The sequence below is a fragment of the Mytilus galloprovincialis genome, chromosome 3 (genome assembly GCF_965363235.1).
Source record: "Mytilus galloprovincialis chromosome 3, xbMytGall1.hap1.1, whole genome shotgun sequence".
Taxonomy (NCBI): Eukaryota; Metazoa; Mollusca; class Bivalvia; order Mytilida; family Mytilidae; genus Mytilus; species Mytilus galloprovincialis.
In genome coordinates this window covers 50,528,140-50,552,276 of record NC_134840.1, presented here as the reverse complement: position 1 = coordinate 50,552,276, position 24,137 = coordinate 50,528,140, and the positions used below count along the sequence as shown (strand labels likewise).

At 32.3% G+C, this 24,137-nt stretch overlaps 1 protein-coding gene across 1 annotated transcript; it reads left to right on the top strand.

The window, feature by feature from the left end:
- The first annotated feature begins 4,914 nt into the window (after nt 1-4,914).
- On the top strand, nt 4,915-14,498 carry LOC143068241 (arginase, hepatic-like). Its single transcript, XM_076242139.1, has 8 exons — nt 4,915-5,067; nt 8,616-8,798; nt 10,311-10,576; nt 11,228-11,284; nt 12,028-12,132; nt 12,908-13,044; nt 13,608-13,734; nt 13,795-14,498. The coding sequence occupies exons 1-8, from the start codon at nt 5,005-5,007 to the stop codon at nt 13,829-13,831; spliced, it is 975 nt and encodes a 324-aa protein (XP_076098254.1). The 5' UTR covers nt 4,915-5,004; the 3' UTR covers nt 13,832-14,498.
- Nucleotides 14,499-24,137: the final 9,639 nt, after the last annotated feature.

The following is a 24,137-nucleotide window of genomic DNA, read 5'->3' as shown; positions in this document are numbered from 1 at the left end:
TCTCCAGTATCAAGATTAAAATGATTTCTCGTAATAATAACCTTTGGATTTGCGATAAAATACAAAAAAAAAAACGTTTTGTGTTGTTTTTATATTTTTCAATTAAATTCCCCAAAAAAAAGTATTTCTAGAGTATTCCTCTTTAAAATTCATTTGGAATAATTCAATAACCCAACACATACAATGTCTGATCTTTGAAAGGATTCTTAATTTGAAGAAAACCTACATTTTTACATAATTTTTTCAGACATTTTTCCCAAGGAAACCGAAAATTTATTGTTGCTAGGCACTTTCTATAATAAAATAAATGGTTGCTAAGTACTTGTGGGATGAAATTGAGCGATGACCTTTACTTTGTTTGTTCTTTGACCACATGCATTCTGTGTCAGAACCCTCTGATGTTTCAAATAACTTATCCAAATTTAGAACTGTATAAAAATTGAATGCAGTGTCCATACTTGCCCACACCGTTCAGGTTTCGACCTCTGCGGTCGTATCGAGCTGCACCATGCGGAGCATTTTTATTACTCTAAGCGTTACGAATGATTATGATCGATTATGTATTTGAGGAGAGTGCATGGTCCCTGAAAACCGCCAGGACACGTAATTATGCTCATTGTAAGCTAGGCACTGTTTCGAAATTTTTAAACGGAGTTTTATCAATAATTTACTGAAATAGTTGGTTAATAAAGCCTCATGCTGTTTGCAAGCGATAAAAATATAAATCTACAGGAATGTTCAAATTTATAGTACAATGAACAAAAGGTGATTGTGTACTCCCTACATAAAGCTTATAGAAAAATATCGCGATTATAAATCGTAGCGAAAGTGTTTCCCCTTACTTAACTACATCAAGATTATTTGAGAATCGCGAAATGGGCTAGAAAGGGCTAAATGCGAAATAAAGTATCCGTGAAATAAGTTGGTTAACAGTAATCAATCTGACTGAAAAAAATGATACAGTTTGTTTTCTGTTTATTCTCTTTTAAATAATTTTTAACTGTATACAGTAATTCTCAAAATTTTCCTTCACGAACACCAATTTCACAAATGAAAAAGTCAGATAATTCGTTAGCTGAGATTATGCTTAAAATCTACCGCAAAGCTGTGTCAAACGCGCTTTTTCTTTTAATTCGACGAAGGTGCAATACAATTCCCCCTATACACAAGTAAATTTGATGTAATATCTCGAAATCAAAATATAAATTTTGGATTAACAAAAAAATATCTTACATAAAATGAGAAAAGTACTCGACTGTTTTTATACGACCAAATTTTTTTTGGCGGTTCGTTTAATGCTAAATATATGATGTCGTCGTCGTCGTCCGAAGACACCGTTTAGGTTTCCAGACAATAAATTCAGTTTTAGTGAATGGATCTTTATGAAACTTTACGAGAACTTCAATACAACAAAAGGAAGGTTGGGGGTTGTGGTACCAATAGTTTATGAATTTCTGGACATTAACTTGTGTGTAAGTGTATGGACCTCTTTGACATTATACCACAAGGTTCCATATCACAAAAGGAAGGCTGTTATTGATTTTGGCGTAACCTGCAGGAATAGGGGACAAACTAGAGGCTCTAAAGAGCCTGTGTCGCTCACCTTGGTCTATGTGAATATTAAACAAAGGAAGCAGATGGATTCATGACAAAATTGTGTTTTGGTGATGGTGATGTGTTTGTACATCTTACTTTACTGAACATTCTTGCTGCTTACAATTATCTCTATCTATAATGAACTTGGCCCAGTAGTTTCAGTGGAAAATGTTAGTTAAAATTTACAAATTTTATGAAAATTGTTAAAAATTGACTATAAAGGACAATAACTCCTTAGGTGTCAATTGACCATTTCCGTCATGTTGACTTATTTGTAAATCTTACTTTGCTTAACATTATTGATGTTTACAGTTAACATTATTGATGTTTACAGTTTATCTCTATCTATAATAATATTCAAGATAATAACCAAAAACAGCAAAATTTCTTTAAAATTTCCAATTCAGGGAGAGCAACCCAACAACGGGTTGTCAGATTCATCTGAAAATTTCATGGCAGATAGATCTTGACATGATAAACAATTTTACTCTTGTCAGATTTGCTCTAAAGGCTGCGGTTTCAGAGTTATAAGCCAAAATCTACATTTCACCCCTATGTTCTATTTTTAGCCATGGCGGCCATCTTGGTTGGTTGGTCGGGTCACCGGGCACAATTTTTAAACTAGATACCCCAATGATGATTGTGGCCAAGTTTGGTTTAATTTGGCCCTGTAGTTTCAGAGGAGAAGATTTTTGTAAAAGATAACTAAGATTTACGAAAAATGGTTAAAAATTGACTATAAAGGGCAATAACTCCTAAAGGGATCAACAGACCATTTTGACCTTGTTGACTTATTTGTAGATCTTACTTTGCTGAACATTTTTGCTGTTTACAGTTTATCTCTATCTATAATAATATTCAAGATAATAACCAAAAACAGCAAAATTTCCTTAAAATTACCAATTCAGGGGCAGCAACCTATCAACAGGTTGTCCAATTCATCTCAAAATTTCATGTCAGATAGACCTGATTAAAAATTTTACCCCATGTCAGATTTGCTCTAAATGCTTTGGTTTTTGAGTTATAAGCCAAAAACTGCATTTTACCCCTATGTTCTATTTTTAGCCATGGCGGCCATTTTGGTTGGTTGGCCGGGTCACCGGACACAATTTTTAAACTAGATACCCTAATAATGATTTTGGCCATGTTTGGTTGAATTTAACCCTGCAGTTTCAGAGGAGAAGATTTTTGTAAAAGTTAACGACGACGGACGACGGACGACGACGGACGCCAAGTGATGACAAAAGCTCACCTGGCCCGAAGCTAAAAAGGGGTCAAAACAAGAATGTATGTAGTTTCCAGACAATAACTTGTGTTTAAGTGTAGCAATCTCTCTAAAATTGTACTACAACGTTCTTTCATCAAAGGAAGGCTGGGATTGAGTTTGAAGCTAATTACTGCAATTTGTTCAAAAAGTTTGGGGAGAACCTTTTTCCCCCATTTATTTTAAGGAGCTCATATATATTATTTCCGGATAGATATGGGTATTACATCTATGACCAAACAGAGGTGATAAAAAAACGTATTGATATTTCTTATTGTTTCAGTATTGAAAGTGTTGAGTAACGTAGTTAATTTTATATTTAGTTTGGGAAGTCGTGTACATCTCCCCTTTTTTTAGTTATTCGAAGAAATAAAAAACACAGCTGGTTTTGTGTTTTTTTTTTTAAGAATTGCAAATATTTAACAAATTCAAATTATCATACAGAATTGTTTTTCTCCTTTTTACTCAACACTGTAAGAAGAAGATAATAAACCAATTTTTACTTCAAGATTGTTAAAATCAATTGGTTTAGCTATGAAAATCATTTTTGTTAACTTTAACTTTATAGTTAACAATCACATAAAAAAAAGATTAATAAAACGACGTGCATGTACTTGAGATATTAAAATGCATGTTTAACAAACGGTTTTATGAAGAATAAATGTGTTATTTTTTTTTATCCTTTTTGCAGTGAGGTATGTGTTAAATCTTTTGTCAAAATTAGCGTGGTGTGTTTTCGGAGGCTGATATTTCGTGTACTGCCATCAAATGTGATCACCAGACATCTGCCATCTAAGAGTAGGTCATGGAAGGTAAGCATCTAAGAGTAGGTCATGGAAGGTGAGCATCCAAGAGTAGGTCATGGAAGGTAAATATCTAAGAGTAGGTCATGGAAGGTAAATATCTAAGAGTAGGTCATGGAAGGTAAATATCTAAGAGTAGGTCATGGAAGGTAAATATCTAAGAGTAGGTCATGGAAGGTAAATATCTAAGAGTAGGTCATGGAAGGTAAGCACTTTAAACGGTAGTGTGCAGGAACACATATTTAGCATCAACATAGTTGTTTAACTCCGCTGTCCAAATGGGTCCTCTTATTGTTGTTAGAATTGCAGTACGTGGTCTATCTTTCAACATTGTCACGGTTTATTTCAAAATTACATCCTTTGTTCCTTCTGATCAAGGGATATGACAATCGTAACTAATAGTAGAAAACATGAGTAAACCAAGCAAACGTTTTGAAATATAAACAAAACACTAAATATAATTGTTAGTGGTATTGGTTTTGTTCATTGTTGAAGGTAATACGGTGACCTAACTTGTTAATTTCTGTGTCATTTAGGTCTCTTTTAAAGAGTTGTCTCATTGCCAGCCGGACTACATATTCTTTTTATAAAAACTTGAAAAAATCATAAACTATATGAAAGTTCTTGCTCAGTCTTCAGAGTATAAAGAGTAAAACGAGTATCGTAAACTACAGGTCTGAGATTATTCATAGACTTGGTTCGATGTACTTTCAAATCAGTATCCCTTCTCTCTTCAAAGCTTCAATAGTCTTGTCGTATCTTCCATCTTATGTAATTTGTATTCTATGTGTTACTTTCTGTCATTTTTTTTTTAAATTTTCAATATTTATGTGGTTATTTTTTAAATGATTCAAGTGCTCTAGTTGTGATACAAGATTATTTTTTTTTTCATATAGATACACCGCGTGTGCAGCCATCTATGATTTCACTTATGATCACAGACTGCTTGGTGAATCGTATCATTGTAAAACAAGAACAATATTGATTATAATGATAATAATATTGTTGTCATAATTCATTAGATCATTAATATATATGTTCCTGGATTATCCTATTGAACTTCCGATTAAAATTAACATCCTTTGATATTTGCGCATAACTCTTCGTGACATAGCAAGAAGTTTTTTTAAGTCAGGAAAATCCTTATTACAACATTATCCGAATACTATAAATGGCAACTTGTATGTGTTTATCTATTTATTGACATTTCATTGGTTAAAAACTCACACACCCCCTCTTCCACGTGGTTCAATACCAAATATAAAATGCAGAAAATAATTCTGTCTGCACAACTTTTACAGATTATTTTGTGGTCTTTTATAGACAAAACTAAAATCAAATATGCCTACAGATGAAAAAGTGGCCAAAATAGGACTAGTTGGTGTGCCTTTCAGCAAAGGACAGGTGAGCGGTTATCTTTAAGAAACTGAACAATTGTGTAGCTTGAAAATCAAGTAGCATTTTAAGAACAGCGAATTGAAAGAAAAAATAATTTTGGGTTGAAAATATAAAATCTTAATCTCTAAAAATCTTAATAAAATAAATTGTTTTTTTTCTTAAGCTGGGAAGTTGTTCATATTTATATATAAGCAAATTACCATTTCATATAACATTATTATTCTGATATTCTTATTAACTGATTATCGAAAATATGGTAAATTGATTAATGCATATAACTTTTTTTTAATTTGGCACAAAAAAAGGTAAACGCCAAACAGCAATTAAAAGCGAACCGTAACCAAGTTACATTAAAGATATAAATTTGTCGCCAAAATTTTCCCCGCACATAACTGTTGATATCGTATCGCAAACGCTTGAAATATTTTCAGATTGATGTTTTAAAAGATTATATTTTAAAACTATACTAAATTGTAGCATAGTTTAAATAAGCTTTAAAAAAATGAAAATGAATAATCATGCTTCATTGAGCATTTATTTTAAAGATGCGCGATATGCAAAATGTCAGATTTTGTTACGATTATACGTTGAAAAACTAACCTTTGTGGGACTCCTTAAAAAACAAAATATGAGAAGAAAGCTCCTTGGGGGAAATAAAAAAGGTTGCATTTCATTATAAAATTTATTTTTGTGAATTATCTCCCCTTACATGGCTAAGTAATTAAACAATGGAATCAAAGGAAAAAGATTCTGTATATGCACTAACAGACATAATAATAAGTTAAATTACATAATTGTGATTTATTTCGGTGAAAAGTCTTAAAATTGAATTGCTTTCCTGTCTCAAATTTTGCGTGTGTCATTAAAGATTAAATCCCGACCATTTTTGCTATATTACAATACAAGGTTGTGGAAGGCCATATACTTCCCTAGCAGTTGACATAGAGCAGTTAGTTGTTGTGAAGGGCGTTAAACAGCACCACCTCACTATGTTTTACATTGGAATGATAATTCATCAACACAGTGTCAACGTTATAATTGTGAAAATAACAACGGAAACATGTATCATCACCTACACATTAAAAGGGTAATGATCAGCAATTATTCAAAACACTGGAAACTACAACAAACAATTGCAACCAACAAAACTATTGATGTTTAATCAATTAAGCTTAGCTTCGATACTTGTATTTTTAGCTGCGTTGCAAATGACCTATGTTGGTCTTGTAACCTATCGACTCATTTAGTCCGTCCGTCCCTCTGTAAGACTTTGGTACAAAACTTTTGTAAAGAATTTCTAGAATCTATGATCTTTTATTTGGTCTGTAGCGTGAAGATGTTGAAGATGTTGATTTGTAGCGTGCAAGCAATTATATATTTCCGTGTAGCTACTTCCTGTTTACCGATAGTTCGAAATATAACAACAGTCATTGAACAAGGGAATTTCTTTTCTTTATCATTACATTAATGAAAGAACTTTATTCAAGGCCAATTAGACATGGCTTTTTGAAATACTCTTCACCAGTTATGTTTCAGTACACATGTTATTTCAAATCAATTACATACAACTTTGCAGGTCCAGATCCCATTTTAGTCTTGTTTCCGTTTGTGTAAATATAGAAGGTTGTCAGCACTGCTATTTGTTTCTGGGTTCTGTTCGTTTCAACGATGTTGATAAATGATACAGTAAAAGATAACTAAAGATACTGATACGTACGCAGTAAAAGATAACTAAAGATACTGATACGTACGCAGAGCAATACATGTTCAAAAAGATACCTTTTTTTCTACAACTGAATCCCCCTTTCACAAAGTAATCTATTATTATTTTAGATGGAAATCATGTTTTACTTTTCTAAAAATCCGATGACCTGTCAAAAAAGTAAATTTTATAACTCTGAAAACTGTATCTTTATATTTAATATACAGTTTTAATGATATTCCTAGAATGATTATTCGGTCATCACTCTCCTTAAATTTCTAAGAAACTCTCCTTTTCACCACTTCGTAACTAATCTTTGTAGTGTTGTTTCCGGAGCAAATCTTGTTTGATGTGACTAATTTGTGCTGGTGTTGTCTTTATTAATTCATTTAAAATTGATTGACAAATTAACATCCTAGTGTGTTATCATACCATTATGATAGAGAATATAAATTTCTTAAATCCCAAAAGCTTATAAACCCTCTCTATTGTTTTATATACCCTGCATGTACTATAAAAAATGTCTTGACAATGGGATTAAAGGCTAAAGATTAGTCAATTAGAGAATTTAAAACTTACTGCATAAATTATGGCTTTAACTATCTGCTTAAAATACTGTAGCTTAAACAGATTAAACAGTTCAATCGACAAACAGATAAAGGAAAGACTTAATTAATTTAGTTTGTAGACCCCTCCACGCAACCGAACGTACAAGGGCTGTATAGCCAGTCAATGTAGACAAATTCCGTCGTTGCCCTATCCCTCCCGAAATATCAACTTCCAATTGATGAAACAGTTTTAAATTTTCACAGTTTTATTACAAACAAAAAATATACAATTTAAAAATTATACAATTTTTTTTCTGGAACAATTCCAGATACATGTACCATGTTCATATGCAAATTACTATATGTAATCGGAAATGTAAATATATTACCAAAACATTTATCTAAAAGTCTATGGTTTCATATCTCTATTTATACATTTAAATATCCAAAGCAAAATAATTAGTTCATATATTAAATATTTCTCATCTGCAAATAATGAAATTTTGTTACTTGTCAAACTAAGCTTTCAAAATTGAGGTTTCCACATTCAAAATGTTTTTTTCTTACTATTAGACATTTCCTTAGTGCACAAGTGCATCCCAGAATGGGTTTTCTTTAAGGGAAAACAATGACAGAAACCCGCCAAAGGTCTTTCCATTATTAAACGAAGTTTAAATTAACAAAATTGACATTTAATCTTTCTATATTTACTTTCTCAAGGTTTGATCTGAGTTTCAGGGTTGTATTTCCCAGTTTGAACAGATCGAATCATGAATATTTTGTGCTCCATCATAATTGATTTTAATCATAAATTTGGGGTATGAAATCTTGTGCAACTGTTTCAATCCGAGTAAATGATTGCCAATGACACAATGTGCTTAAAGACCAAACGACCTTGAGTTTAAATATAGGTCATCTTAAATCCTTTAACAATGAGCAAAACTCATACCGCAGAGTAAGATGTAAAATGCACCGGTATGACACTGTAAAATAATTCAAAGTTGAAACGAGAAAACATAGACTGTTATAAGTAGGGGGCAATAGTTAACATGTTAACAACACCTCGATTTTGGCAAAAACAATTAACAACAAATGCAAAACTGCTGATTACAGTTAACAAAGTGGGTTGAAAACAGTTTTCAGCTTTAATTGATCTCAGATAACAGTTGACAACACCTTGAAAAGGGCCAAAACAGGTAAACATAAAAAGGTATTTGCCTCCCCCTTATCAATGTTTATCTTGTAGATAAAGTCTCACGTCGTTAGTCGTTAAGTGTTTTTTCAAATACAAGTATTTATTTTAGCAACGAGATGGGACAGAAAAAGGACCTGGAGCACTTCGAAATGGAGGTTTACTGGAAACTTTGACATCAATCGGTCACGATGTTCATGATTATGGAGATCTGCCGTTAGACTTCAGTGATGACAAAGAGGGACAAATAGGGGTAGCAAAAAATCCCAAAACTGTTGGACATGCATCGAAGATGGTAATTATTAATTATAATATAAAACTACCCAGTACATATTTAAAAATGATTTATTACTGATCTTTATTTCTAAATTTTTGTGCATACTCTTTGTCTTCTTTTACTTTCGTTAATACAATTGTCATACGACCACAAACATTTTGCAGTCGTATATTGGTATCACGTCGTCGTCGTCAGCGTCGTCCGAAGACGGATGGTTTCCGGATAATAACTTTAGTATAAGTAAATAGAAATCAATAAAATGTTAACACAATGTTTATAACCACAAAAGGAAGCTTGGGATTCATTTTGGGGGTTATGGTTCCTACGGTTTAGGAATTAGGGGCCTAAAGGGGCCCAAAACAAGCATTTATCCAGTGTCAGTACAAAAAGTTGTGTATAAGTATTTCAATTGTTCTGATATTGTACCACAATGTTAAATACCATAAGTAGAAGGTTGGGATATATTTTGAGGGTTATGAGGCAACCAGTCTAGGAATAAAGGACAAAATAGGGGCCAAAAACAAGCATTTTTGTAGTTTTAAGACAATGAATTGGAGTTATCTTTCTTTGTCCAGAATAGTTGTTGAATCACCCAAAACCAATGCTTTATGAAATCTTCTTTGAAAATTGGAGTTATCTTTCTTTGTCCAGAATAGTAGTTGAATCAACTTCAATCAATGCTATATACAATATACAATGCAATATTAACTTTACTACCAACTGATAAATTAAAGCAGTCTTTACCATTCAGTGATTAAAAGCACTTTGATTACCATTCTAGGGTTATGCCCTTTACAAATGGAAAAATTGAAGAATTTTTTAGTTTCTGTTCTCTTAACTTAAGTTTGTCTCAACTAAATTTAATGAAATGTGTATATAATGCTTATTACCTCTAAACTCAGCTTATGTTCAATTTTTGGCAGCTTCACTTTTACAGTCCTTGAGTTATGTCCCTTTATAATGTTATATGCTAGCGGGGGCATCATCTGTGTCCCTATACACATTCCCCATTTATTTTTTTAGAAGTTACTTTTTATTAATATTAATTTTAACCGTGACTGTATGACATTTTATATTTTAATATTCTATGATGTATTTAATTGAGTAGTTTTTGTTGCAAACTCCATTAGAAATTTGAATTGAAATCATTTTTGGAATAAGGGAAAGGGGAAGGTGAAAAAAAATGGGGGTGGGGGTCAATTTTTCTCATTTCAGATTTCAGAAATTAACACATATTAAGTTTATTAGAACAACATTCATTCTGTGTCAGAAACCTATGCTGTGTCAACTATTTAATCACAATCCAAATTCAGAGCTGTATCCAGCTTGAATGTTGTGTCCATACTAGCCCCAACCGCTCAGGGTTCGACCTCTGCGGTCGTATAAAGCTTCGCCCTGCGGAGCATCTAGTATGAACATTTTTTAATTTTTTTTTGTCAAATGAAACATCTTGTCTCATATACACGAATAGTTTAACTATAATATGGATATTTTTGCATTTTATAAACATGTGTTTGAAAAATCTTCCAGATTGCAGACAAAGTTTCTGAAGTTGTTAAATCTGGTCGAACGTGTTTGGCATTGGGTGGAGATCACAGTATGGCTATAGGTACTATATATGGACAACACCAGGTTCAACCGGACCAAGTCGTTCTGTGGATTGATGCACATGCTGATATAAATACACCTTTGACATCAGGAAGTGGAAATATGCATGGAATGCCTCTGTCCTTTCTTGTTAAGGAATTAGATCCGTATTTACCCAAGATTCCAGGGTTTGAATTTGTAAAACCATGGTAAGTAATACCTGAATCGACACTTTAGTAACAGAAATTCATAATGAATGATGGTAGCTGTCTCGTCTTACGTTCTGCGTGTTTTTGAATATAGTATCTCTGGATAAGGTCGTCTTTCTTTATTTTATGGACTTCACGATGTTGTTGAAATGTTCTGTTTGTTTGTGGTCTATGTTTAAGTGTTCATGTACATTGCAATTGCTTTTTGTTTCGATAGTTTTCAGAAGAAATAAAGCATCTCGACTTCTTTATGGTACTCAACAAAGCTTTAATACTCCTTGATTTGTTCACAGAGCATCGGAAACTGTATTAAGTTAAACTCAACGTATCCTTCTTCAGATTATATACTATATAAATATATATGATAACAATAAAAAAAAAAACAAAAAAAAACAAAGATGTGTGTAATGTGGTTTTGCATTTCTTTACTATAAAACATAAAATACTACTATCAAATATTTTTATCCGACCATTTCACTGGGTTAAAATGATTGAATTTTCGTTTAAAATCAGAGAGACGAGGTTTGGGCCCTAAGGAACTACATACATGGTTAATGCCATACACTTATTACAATTCCGCTCATAATGGTGTCTTGTTGCCCCCTTTCATAATACTTTTATGCGTTCATTTTTAATCTTTATTTTAAACAGCCTGACAGCAAAAGATATAGCATACATAGGACTCCGAGATGTAGATCCAGGAGAAAGGTTTGTGTTTTTATTATCAACTTTTACAACGTTTGTTCTACACTGTCAGCTCTCACAAAGATCTAATCAGGGCCAAATTATAATTCATGTTCTGAAGTCATTACCACCGCTCTCCCTGGCAAAACCAGACAAACAAACAAACAAAAAAAACCAACACATACATAAAAGCACAAACACACACAAATAATATTACCAAAATTGTTTCTTTATACATACAATGTGTAATGCTCTTATCTTTTGACTTAAAACTTTTCTAGAACTTCCATGATAGCTTTTAGCTCTTTGATTTTATTACATTAGATATGTTTTATTATAATTAAAATTTTATCATGGATGTTCAGAGCGTGAACTAGTATCAAGAGTACACGAAAATCTACAGATAGAAATAAGAATATGTAATAGAGTGCTAATGAGACGACCTTTTAAAAGTTAACCATTATAGGTCAAAGTACTGTCTTCAACACGGAGCATTAGCTCACACCGAACAGCGAGCTATAAAGTGTCAAATAAAACCATTCTAGCAGGAAAACCAACAATCTAATATATATAATAAAACAAGCTTCATGCTTACCTGAAAAATAGTGTAGCATCACAACATAGAAAGACACACTACAAAACATCCATTGAAATTGCTTAACTCAGTCAAAGCCTTCCTATGTCATTTCCCAACTTTTTTTCAACAAACGTCAATAAAGTTGCAGAATGTATCAAATGAATTAATTAAAATACAATTTTGTGTGTAGATATATCATTGAAAAACTTGGAATCACAGCATTTTCTATGCAAGAAGTAGACAAATATGGCATCAATGAAGTTATGACACGTGCACTGAAAGCTATAGATCCAGAGTAAGTACATTCAATATACTAGTATGCGTTTTAGTTCTCAAAAAATAGAAACACACACTTTTCCACACCACATTTTAAATAATCTTTGCAAAAGTAACTGTATATAATTTCAACAATATTATGCTGTTTTTAGTACATTGAGTTTATATTTTGTATGAATTATTACCAAACGAGGTAGATTTATGCCCATTGTTGAAGGTCTATGGTGACATCTATAAATCAGTTCTATTGCAATTTTATTATTGTTGAGTTGATTTGTATCTTAGTGTCATAACTGACAAAATAAACCTAACATATATAATCACAAGGTAAAAAAAACAGACATGAAAAATAGGAAAAATAATTGTCAATTAAGAAATGTAAATATTCACATTCTGATCTTGTGATCTTTCATTGGCAATACTACCACAGCTTCTTATCTGTTAACAATAAATATATATATTAATACTTAGCCAAATGTACCCTTGTATATGCTTGTAAGCAAAATTTGTTGTTTTTCTGATGTTTACACATTTTTGAGTTTGATAGTTGACAATATTAAACATATAACTTTGGTGAATTATTATCTCACTGGCAATCATACCACATCTTTTTATTTTTATATGAATCTGGTTATAATCTTTACCATACAAATGCAATGACTTGTATTTTGTTATTTTTGCATTATAGCATATTAGCAACGTACAAACCATCTTCCATAGCTTTACCTTTTAATTAAGTATGAACATCTCTACCTTAAACAAATTTTAACATTTATGTGTCTCTTTTTTTCCAGAGGAAAACGTCCAATTCATTTAAGTTTTGATGTTGATTCATTAGATCCATCTCTTGCACCTAGCACAGGAACACCAGTATTAGGAGGGCTGTCACTCAGAGAAGGATTATATATTGCAGAGGAAGTAGCAAATACAGGTAATTAGGACATTTTTGTCTTCCACATTATAGATATGAGAGAGAAAAAAATTGAATATGTAGAAAGTCATGAAGGAATAAACATATAATATCAAAAAATGCCTGAGTGTAAATGACGATTCTCGATCCCTGGAGCATCTCCATCAACCCTCTATCATATTATAAAAATCGCCCATCAAACAACACAAGTCTGTGTCCACCCAACTCTGTATCCACACAACTATGTGTCCACACTTCTTTTAAATACCATCCAGATAATATATTTTCACACAATTGCATACTAATCTCAAAGAGAATATATTGTATGTGATAGGTGATACAAAAGCAACTAAAAAAATCAATGTTTCCCATGAAATGTTCAGGGTAATTTTTAGATTGTACTCGAAATTCAATGTTATTGAGAAGTGCAATGAGTCTATTTTGTTATTAAATGCAATCTGTGTTTTATTGATTTTTATGAAGCTTTCAATGTCTAGAACACTTTATTTGTAAGTGGATGCTTTGGTGGCATTATTATGTATATGTTACTCAAAATGTGATTGTTTCTTTATAATTATTTACAGGTCGTTTATCAGTCATTGACGTTGCGGAAGTAAATCCTAGCCTTGGTTCAGAACAAGATGTTGAAACGACAGTGAAAAACACTATTGAATTTATTACAAAATGTTTTGGCAAAAGAAGACAAGGAGTCTATCCTCCAGGATACTATATTCCCTTACCAACATAAACTTTTGTTACGATTGTTGTCACATCTCCTCCAGGATACCATATTCCCTTACCAACATAAACTTTTGTCTACCATTGTTGTCACATCTCCTCCAGGATACCATATTCCCTTACCAACATAAACTTTTGTTACCATTGTTGTCACATCTCCTCCAGGATACCATATTCCCTTACCAACATAAACTTTTGTCTACCATTGTTGTCACAATTTTCTTTTGTATATATCATGCTAAAATAGGAGTTAAATATCGTGTTGTGAATGGACTGAAAAATTTGCTTTTATGTGAGAGTAGAAAATTTCATTGTTATGTTTCACAAAAGTGTTCATTAAGTAAATATTTTACACTCTTATTCATTGAACTGTTGATTTTGTGATATATATATTATACATATACATGAATTTGCGTGTTTATATGTATATTTGTTTTTTTATTAATTTAATTAAAACTAATGTTTCAAAGGATATTTTGTTCAATTTTGCAACATTTCTTACACATTAAATGGTCGGAAATTTTCCATCATATTTTGAGTTTTACATTGTTATTTGATTGATATTTACATTATGTATACATTTTATATAATCATTTGTTTTAATTGCCTAACTATAATATACCACATGGTTTTATCACAAGCTTTCATATCGTATGAACCCTTTTACCATTTTGAAGCATGTGCTGCCAAATATGGTTTATTGATATATCTTTTAAAATTAAATTAATGCTATTGATTATTTATCGTTGTTCTTCTTATTTGGTGTTTTAAAAGTCAATTTCTGTTTTGATTAACTGCTGTTATATAGTCTGTGTTACTGGATATGATAGTAGTCTCAGATGGCTAGCTGATGCACGCCTTCGGGTGCTGGATTTTCTCGCTGTTTTCAAGACCCATTGGTGGGCTTTGGCTGCTATCCGCTCTTTGGTCGGATTGTTGTCTCCTTGACATATTCCCCATTTTAATTCTTAATTTTATTCAACTGACAAGAAAATAGGTGATGCTCAGCAAAAAGCGCTTCCACGCTTTGGCAAAAGACGGTACTACATCACTTGCAAGTATTCACAAATATGTGTTGGATTCTTTATTATCTATTAAACAAGCAAATAGTAAAATAAAAACTCCGAGGATAATTCAAAATAATTTTCCTAAACGGAAGGTCCTTTATCAAATGGTAAAATCAAAAGCTCAAACACATCAAACCAATGGAAAACAGCTGTCATCTTCCTGACTTCGTAGAGACATTCCCTTATTTGCATCTAAACAATTTCATCTTCTGTTCTGAATCACATAGCTTCTTTTAACAAACTTTATAAAAAAATGATGATTGGAAGATTCTTTGAATAGATATAAGAAGATGTGGTATGCATGCTTAGGAATATTGTAAAAAACATTCAAACGGGAAAAACAGCGGTTTAATATATAAAAAAAAACAAGAAACGAGAAACACTACAACAAACGACAACTACTAAACATCAGCCGGATTCCTGACTTAAGACAGGCACAAACAATAGCAGCGGGCTTAAACGTTTTGATAGGTACCAACATTCAACCTTATCTGTAACAATAGTGTAACATCAAAACATAGAAAGACACTATAAAATATCAATTGAAATGGCTTAACTAAATCAAAAGACATATTAACACAAGTGAACATACACTGAACGAATACATTTGATCTATGCTACCATGTAAATACAAAATTAATGAAATAATGGATGAATAATTAAAGTCACAATATTATACCGATGTTCTACATTTCCTAATTGGACGAAAGATAGGGCCAAATTAAAGAAAAAATCATTACAAACTCTATATAACGAAATGTTTTGAAACTTTACAAGATTGGAGATATGGTGAGTATCTACAAACAATCGTCAAGTAATGTTGATTGGGATAGCAAATTCGATTGGATACTAAAATATGACCGCTAGAGGCAATCTTTGATTCTGATTGGCCAATTTAAAAAGCTACAGTAGGTGAAATATTTTGAAGCTTTACGATGCAGATTGTAAGACCCTATAATTTAATGTTTAAAAGCATGCATAGCAAACCTTTGATCAACTTGCTTGCTAGGTTTGTGTGGATGATGTTTGTAAACAACAGGTAGGTAGTCTGTTTACTACATACTAGAATTTGATTGGACAATAAATGAACTTCATTTGAAGATTAAGTTCCACTTTGTATGTCATTTTTTATTGTCCAATCAAATCCCAGTATATATTAAACTCCGCATACCTATTGTTTGCAAACATCCAAGCACACATAGCAAGCAAATCGATCAAAAAAAAAAAAAGTTTGGTTTTGCATGCTTTTATAGAAAAGCTGTAACACGGAGGTACAATTTGAGAGAACTAAGCTATTCAAAAGCTAAAACAATTAATTGTAAAAAAAAAACAAACATGCACCATAGACTTAATAAATATGAATCATGTTATACATTAAAGATAAAGCAATCACTATATAGAAATAAAAGGGGACCTGTATTTATACATCCCCATAAAAAAGAGGGTTCTTTATTGGTTTCGATAGAAAGAAAATAAATGCCACCAGAGGCACTATATGATTTTGATTGACAAATTTTCAAAAAGCTACGAGACGAAATTCACCTGCATGTATACATAAAGTCATAGATATAATAGACATAATAAGATGTGGTATGAGTGCCATTGAGACACCTCCCCATCAAATACACATTTAGTAAAAGGTAAACCAATATAGGTCAAAGTACGGCCTTCAACACGGAGCCTTGGCTAACACCGAACAGGACTGAATAAAAGGTCCAAGGATGAATACTGTTACAGCTAATTTCCTAATGTATGTAGAGTAAGACTGTGGTAGTTTGCTTGCTTTGTTTGTATAAATTGTACAATTGTATTTAAGATTTAGTTCATTCAGATTTAAATATATAATAATTTATATATATACAAGTTTAACTATGCCTAAATATTATTTGCGTATGCCAATCTGAATTACAATGCTTGAAAATACGTTTATACAATCAAAGCAAGCAACCCGACTAAAGTCTTACTCTACAAGCATTAGGAAAGTAGCTCTAAACATTTCAAACTGAAAAAAAAACAACGGTCTGATCTATATAAAAAGTGATATTGTAAGGGGCACAATGTGTGATTCTCACGTACCGGTATTCAATAAATATGCGCATAACTTGACAAGGAAATTAATTTTAACCGTTCTTTAATAGCCAAGTTGACTTATAACATCCAACAGTCATTCTATCCACCGAATAAATTTGATCTATCTCTTGTAGCATATGATAATTTGACCTTATCACGAAAAGTTAGTATTGACCAATTAATCTTGGAAATGAGGGTAAAGTCATGTTATCCTGTTATTGACGGACACCGTTTTACAATTCAGTGATTCAGTATTACTTACAGCTGATGATATTCTGATTTTGTGATGTCATATTCTTTTAGCTATTATCTTCCCTTATCTCTCAATGTCTTCAGATAGTCCCAAACTTCATCAGATTTTTCGACCTTGAACCATTACATCCTCACGGTTAGCGGATCAGTAAAGGTGGCCAAATCTCTTCTCACCAGCACTTGGCTTCCAGCTCAGATAATATCGGCGATGTCATAACCAGCAAGATGACCGTTCTTCCTAAACTGTTTCCCATAGCAGCCTTGCTGCTGTCTTCCTTGCCTTTCCAACTATTGCCATTGCCTTAGCATCCTCCATACTGACTGTGCAGGAAATCCCCTGCAGCCTTCTTCTTCTCAGAATAGCCATGCTTTCCAACCTCTTTCTCTCTTCATGTTGTCATCAGTATGTGTACTTCTTTTTCTTTCACTGGTATGCCTCTTTCCATCTCTCTTCCCAAGAAACTTTTATTTCTTCTGTTACTATCATCTTTGACTTCTATGTGACCAAACTACAATGTCTGTGTTTATGGTTGTCTGTACACATTCCAGAAACAAAAGCTTCTTGCCAATGTCAGCTCTCATGTTCCATTCCCTGCCCCTGTCCAAGATGAAGTGCTGATGTGATTTTGTTGCATGACCAGTATCTACCTCTCTTGAAGAATCTGATCTGCTTTGCCTCTGTTGTCGATGGTCTGTTATTCCTTCTCTCAATATCACGGATTTCTGCAAGATGATTTAGGACCATGTAAGTTGTGCCGTCGTCGATATCTTATCTGTGTCAGAACAATCTTACAGCCTGAAAGTATATGTGCCATAGTACCTCTTTCTCAACAGAACTTGCAGCCTTGTTCTATCAGTCTCCATTAATATAAGATTAAAGAGGGAGGAAGTGTATTGTAGACTGACCTAAGCATGAATGAAATTCGGAATGGTTCCATCCTCCATAACTCATCCCATGATATACTATATACTAGTACCTTATATAGACGTCCTACTTAAAACTTAAAAAGTCACGTGATAAAAGAATAGAAAAAATAGCTTTTCGTCACCCAATCAGGCACATTTTTACAAGTCTGGGGTAGATATGGTCGATCCAGATTTTCAAATTTCCAAAATAGGAATCTTCATCTAAAAAGCTAAAGGCGTTGTCACCGCTTGGTAGCATTCCATGTTCATTCATTCTGCGACAGGCTAGACAAGCGAAAGCTACCGATGTCAGGCTTAAGCATACGGACTGACATGTATATATACCATGTAATGATTCTATACATCAGATACAGTGTTCTTGTAACTCAAAATATGCAGCCGGAAAATTTAGACCATAAGGCATCTTTGTTCTACATTTAAATTTTCCAGCTTTAATATCTCCTGAAATTTACATAAAACCAACATCGACGGTTGAGGTCCATATGACTTGTATTCTGTGATTTTCAGGTGAGACAAAAAATCGGTCATTTTGGTTGGTCATTTTCACTACCTATTTTATTCAGTAGGCCATGTACAATTAATTTTTCGTTTTGTCATCAAATAAGTTGATTGTTTTGCATTCACTTCCATTGAGAAACCTGAAAACATCAAGGTTTCATAAATATGGATCTTGCCATACCAAAATAAAGATCACCAAATTAAAAAAAAAAGTAACTTCCATTTTGTGTCGATGTATATTTGTACTAATAACTTATTATATCGGTGTCTCATACCAGCTGATTGTCCATCACCAGAACATTTATCATTATCACTTACTTCAAGTGTCCCTACAGTCAAGAATATGAGGCATATTCCATTTGTTCTGTCCTTTGGTGTTATTAAGCAACGTGTTTTTTTCAGACACATTTTGGACTTCAGGTAAAAACTATGGTAAAGCTGGTATTGATAGATTTATTCGTTCCGGCTGTTATTTCCTATTCAATACAAAAACTTTGCAACATTCTGTTCAGTTATGTCCTAATAAACATATTTAGAAACGTATTAAACATGCAACATATCTTTAACAGATATACATTCGTTATAATTCTGTTTCTGTCCAAATTTCTTGAGAAAAGTAAAAATTTTCAGATCTAACTATTACAGCTCTTGTTTTACAATATGTAATACTAGTAGTAAACAAGTTTCATAATTAGGAATAAAAGTTTAAATACAAATGTATTTAACAACTCCAATGCTTGCTAATAATAAAACTATACCATACTGCACTCCCTAATAATAAACAGAAAGTTAAAAAAATAATTCGAACAACACTTTTATTCGAACGATAAGTGCACCAAAAAAAAATGACCGGATTTCTTTTTTTTCAGTTTTCGGTTAATTGAACAAAACAATGCATATATGTAATCGGTGATCTGTACTTATAAAACAGGAAATATTTTCTTGTCAAAATAATTAATTGCGTTAAAACTGTGCTTGTTTCTGGACAAGTTACATAAGCTAATAAGAAAATATTATTTTAAAATATATGATATTTCTTTAATAAAGTGTCGAATTATTTATTCAGGTGAATTTCAATGTTCAATAAAAGTTAGTATATGTCATCAAAACATAGGATAAGTATGAATAAAGCAATTTAAAACATTTCTGGAATAATTTTGAGACTGAGTTAACCAAAATATGTAGTAGTGAATAGCTCCGCAAATTGCCTCGTCTTTTATTTTTTATCAAAAGAATATTTAAAAGAAGCCTTTTAGTTAGTTTAATTGTAAAGTTGCACACTTTGATACTTGAACAGATCAAAACATCCATAAAACATTATTTCTCTTCAATTTGAACTTAAAAAGAGAGTCCATTTAAATGTCCCTAATACAAGAAGCTAATGGTCAGTGTAACATTTACAAACTAGTAAAGGCATGTATACCAAACAATTTTCATTCCTTTATGAGATTTTAGCCATAAATACCAGTCATTTATTGCCAAAATCTAGGTCAAACGGACTTAAGTTTTGTAAATATCTCAACCACGGATGTCAAGATATGATGAGTAATGCAAGAAAGCGCTTAGAATGCAGCAAATTCTGTTTTTTTTTTATGATTGCAAACTAACTTATCGTAGGCTCTGATTATACAACACTGTAACAGAGGTGTTGTTTCTTCGGATAGGATCCAACTAGTGGTAAGTGCTTCAGTATGCATGTATGTCAAATCGCTCGTCCCTCCTTTCGTGATGATGGAAGTATTTAACGACTTTGACTATATCTACTACATCCCTCGCACGGTCGGTTTGGTGCCCGAGGGCGTTTGGTGAGAATTTAATATATTTTCTGCAGTTGGTAGTCAGGAACAGGTTGAAGGCGTCATTTTGGTAAGCGGCCATCTTGGTTTTGATTAGTCCTATAACATATGACTTCGCATTCTTATTCAATTTTTATTATCGTAGGATTGAGATCTAAAAAAAAAATATTTAACCTGTAACATGTCCTGTGTCGGTCTTTTTGGCCTTTACAACATACCTCTTTTTCATATTCCTGTATGCTACAGAAAATTTTTCGTAACATACAGAAGGATTTGCCGTTGGTTAATTTCAAACATTAAAATTTTCTTAAAAATTGAATTACATTGTGTCACATGATAGTTCAACTTGTTCTCAATTTATGACAATTCGTCGAAAAGCCGAGCGATCTTTTTGAACAGCTGACTTCAATAGAATAATTTTCTTCTCTTTTGAAGTGCATTATACCAGAACATCTTAAATATCTTCACAACTTTTAAATAAAAAACCCAAGATTTTATCATTTGGAGTTGAAACCTGATGTTTATATTTTGTTACTTTGGATATTTTTCAATAATTTCAAAGTTCATTAACCAAAGGTCATATATTTATTCAAAATGTTTAATCACCCGAAAAATCTATTTTCGATGAATCATTTTTAGTAATTTAAATGAGTTAACCTTGAAAAAAAAATTACAGAAAAAAACATATTTTCTTCAACTTGTACTAAATTTAATACCATCTTCCGATAATTTACTACCTTTTAACGAGTTCGAAGCAAGATATCCGTCTTCGGTGGTGAAATTTTCTTATTTTGTTATTTTTTAAAAGCAAAATTTTGCGTTAACTGAACGTCTTATTACAAGCAGATAAAAATCTTACATATATCATAACAAATTATTATAATATATCATAGCTGTATTTGGCCATTTAATTTTCTTCTACTTCGTATTTTATTCGGCCTTTTTACTTTTTTGATTCGTGCATAATGTCGTGCAAAATTATAAGCTTGCATGGTATCTTTGGTGAGTTATTTTACTGAGGAGCTTAATTGTTATTCACATTTTGCATCTATATTTTATAACAAATAAATCGTTGTTCAATACTATATATATCTTTATTCTCAATAAACCATCATTTTGACAAGGTATAGAGAAATACATATGTACAATATTTACAATATATACAATATTCAATAAATACAATTAGTACAAGACATGTTACAAAAATTATTAATAGGGGTGGCGTCACACTAGATAAAGCCAGGAGTTCACTCAGATTTGTTTATAGTTTTGATAAATTTGCAGAGTTTAATCAACTTTACCTTCTATTTTGATGACATTAAATTATTACTAATATTATAAACATAATTTGGCTTTGTGTAGCTATACTTTTCTATGTAATTTTTCCTCTCCTGTTAAAAAATTGGCATTCCAAAATAAAGTGAAATTCATCCCCGAGTTCATTGTTTTTACACAGAGTACAGTTTCTATTTTGTCTGCTGGTGTTTAGCCATCTACCAGCTTCAATGGGTAATTTATGATTCATCGTTCTAAATCTGCAAAATTCTACAAGATTTTTGTTATCTAAAATATCTAAATAAGCTTTAGAACTAAAATTATCTTTAAATACTTTAATGTAATTTACAGCTTTTTGTGATTCTTCTAACAGTAAGTGCCAATTCTGTTCAAATTGATCTTTAAGGTTTCTTCTAACTGTAAGACGTAGCCAATTCAAATTAATAAAAGTTTGTGAATTCCAAATATATGTTAAGCCACATTCATTCAAAATATGTGTTATTTTATCTAACCATAAAAATTTATCTCCATTTACAAATGACAATTGAAAACATAAGTTATAGACAATTTTTGACAATTTTGACTCCTTTCCAGAAAGAATTTTACCCCAGAATGATATTCTATTTTTTTATGTCAATTTCTAGTGCCCGTGTCACACTGTCCCGATTTTTATATACGATGGACACCCGAATGCGAAAATTGCAAGTTCGTACGAAGTTGGTCCCGATCTCGTTAAAATATCAAAAAGTGACCGAAGTAAGTACGATGAATAACGAAGTCTATACGATGGTGCCGAAATAATATACGATAGCAAAAGATGGACATACGAAGGTTAACCGAAGACGGGTATTTAAGCTTCATATCTCAGCCGAAGCCTACACGATGGATCACGAAGGCTACACGATGGATTACGAAGGCTGCACGATGGATTACGATGATGGCGCGATGGCCATACGATGTCTAAAAGATACGAGCAGAATTTCGACAACATATCGTTTCTGTACAAGTCTGCCATGCATGGCGGGAAATCGATCTTTTTGTCTAATTCTTATAAAACTTAGTTTATTATCCCCTCACCTACTACATGTAAGTTGCGTGTAGATAAAATTGTTATGGACACTCTAGAACCAAAATGCTCAAAACTTGGTATGGTGTTACTCGTTAAGAATATCTTAAGCGCTATTGACTTTAAAGTTCAAAGGTCAATGTCACAGTGGCAGTTGTAATACAAGGCAATATCACCCTTGTGGAAACTCTAAAACCAATATGCTTCAAAAGATTTAACCACATTTGGTATATTGTTCCTCCTTGTAATGATCTGACATTTTTTACGTTCAAGGCCAAAGGTCAAGGTCATGCAGATGGGCTTGTTTTTTCTCCTTGAAATAGCATAATACCCAGGAAATTGGTTGCTAATTTTTTTACCTGCTGGTTCTAAAGACAATAATAAAGGTATTCCAGTTACTGAATGTTTTGGTTGATTTCTTAAAAAATAGTCTATGTATCAAATATGCATATTCAATTTACCATTTTCTCCATGTGTCATATACAAATATAGTGTCCATATTTGTCCCCAATATGTTACATACGAGGGGATGCCACGCTCGGCATTGCCTTGTTTGAACTGTAAAATGTGTGCACTAGTCTGAATAATCACCCATAATTATGCCCATGTTTACTGATCTATCTTAAAGGTAAGGTAATGGGTTCGTTGATCCCTTTTATTCAAAAAGAGCTCTTTCCAGGAGAATATCATAATAATATAGACAAAAGGAAGGATGTGGAGAAAGCAACAAATGCGGCAAAATATGACATATAGACAACAAAATGGTTATGGAGTAAACATTCGTGTGACAACAACTCAGACGATACATAAAAAAATAGAATAATGAAGAAAAAGTTGGTTTCCCTATATACGTGTACCTGCAGTGTTGGTGTACGAGGCGCGTTTCTGATTTTCATTATGTTACTTGACATGAAAAATTGACAAAAAATAATATTTTACTTGTAAAAGTAAATCCTGAGCCTGTAATAGCTGCTCTTCTTGTTCCATTTGAATACACCTAATCGCTATTCATTCCATTCCGGATAAGTTCTAAAATTACACAACTTTTTCATCCAGTTAAAGTTATCTGGGACCCTGTTTAAACAATGCACCATGCATGATACTTTTTAATGAGACCTGTTTAAACTACCGTAAATACTTCAAACAAAATATTTTTTTACTTGAATTTTAATTTCGAAAAAAGTGGATCATATCAAAGTTTCTTGATGATCACTTTCTAAAGTTTTTTCTCCCTCAGCTCACTACTGATGACCTCCATTTTTCGGCCGGTGACCCAAAACAGAAAGTTGTATAAATGACTGTTTTTCCCGGAATGGACTAAATAGCGATAAGGTGTATTAATAGAAACAACACTGTCGCCTTTCTTGTTCTCATAGAATCATATGATATGAGCTCCATGTTTTGTGAACGTCTTTCTTAACTGTC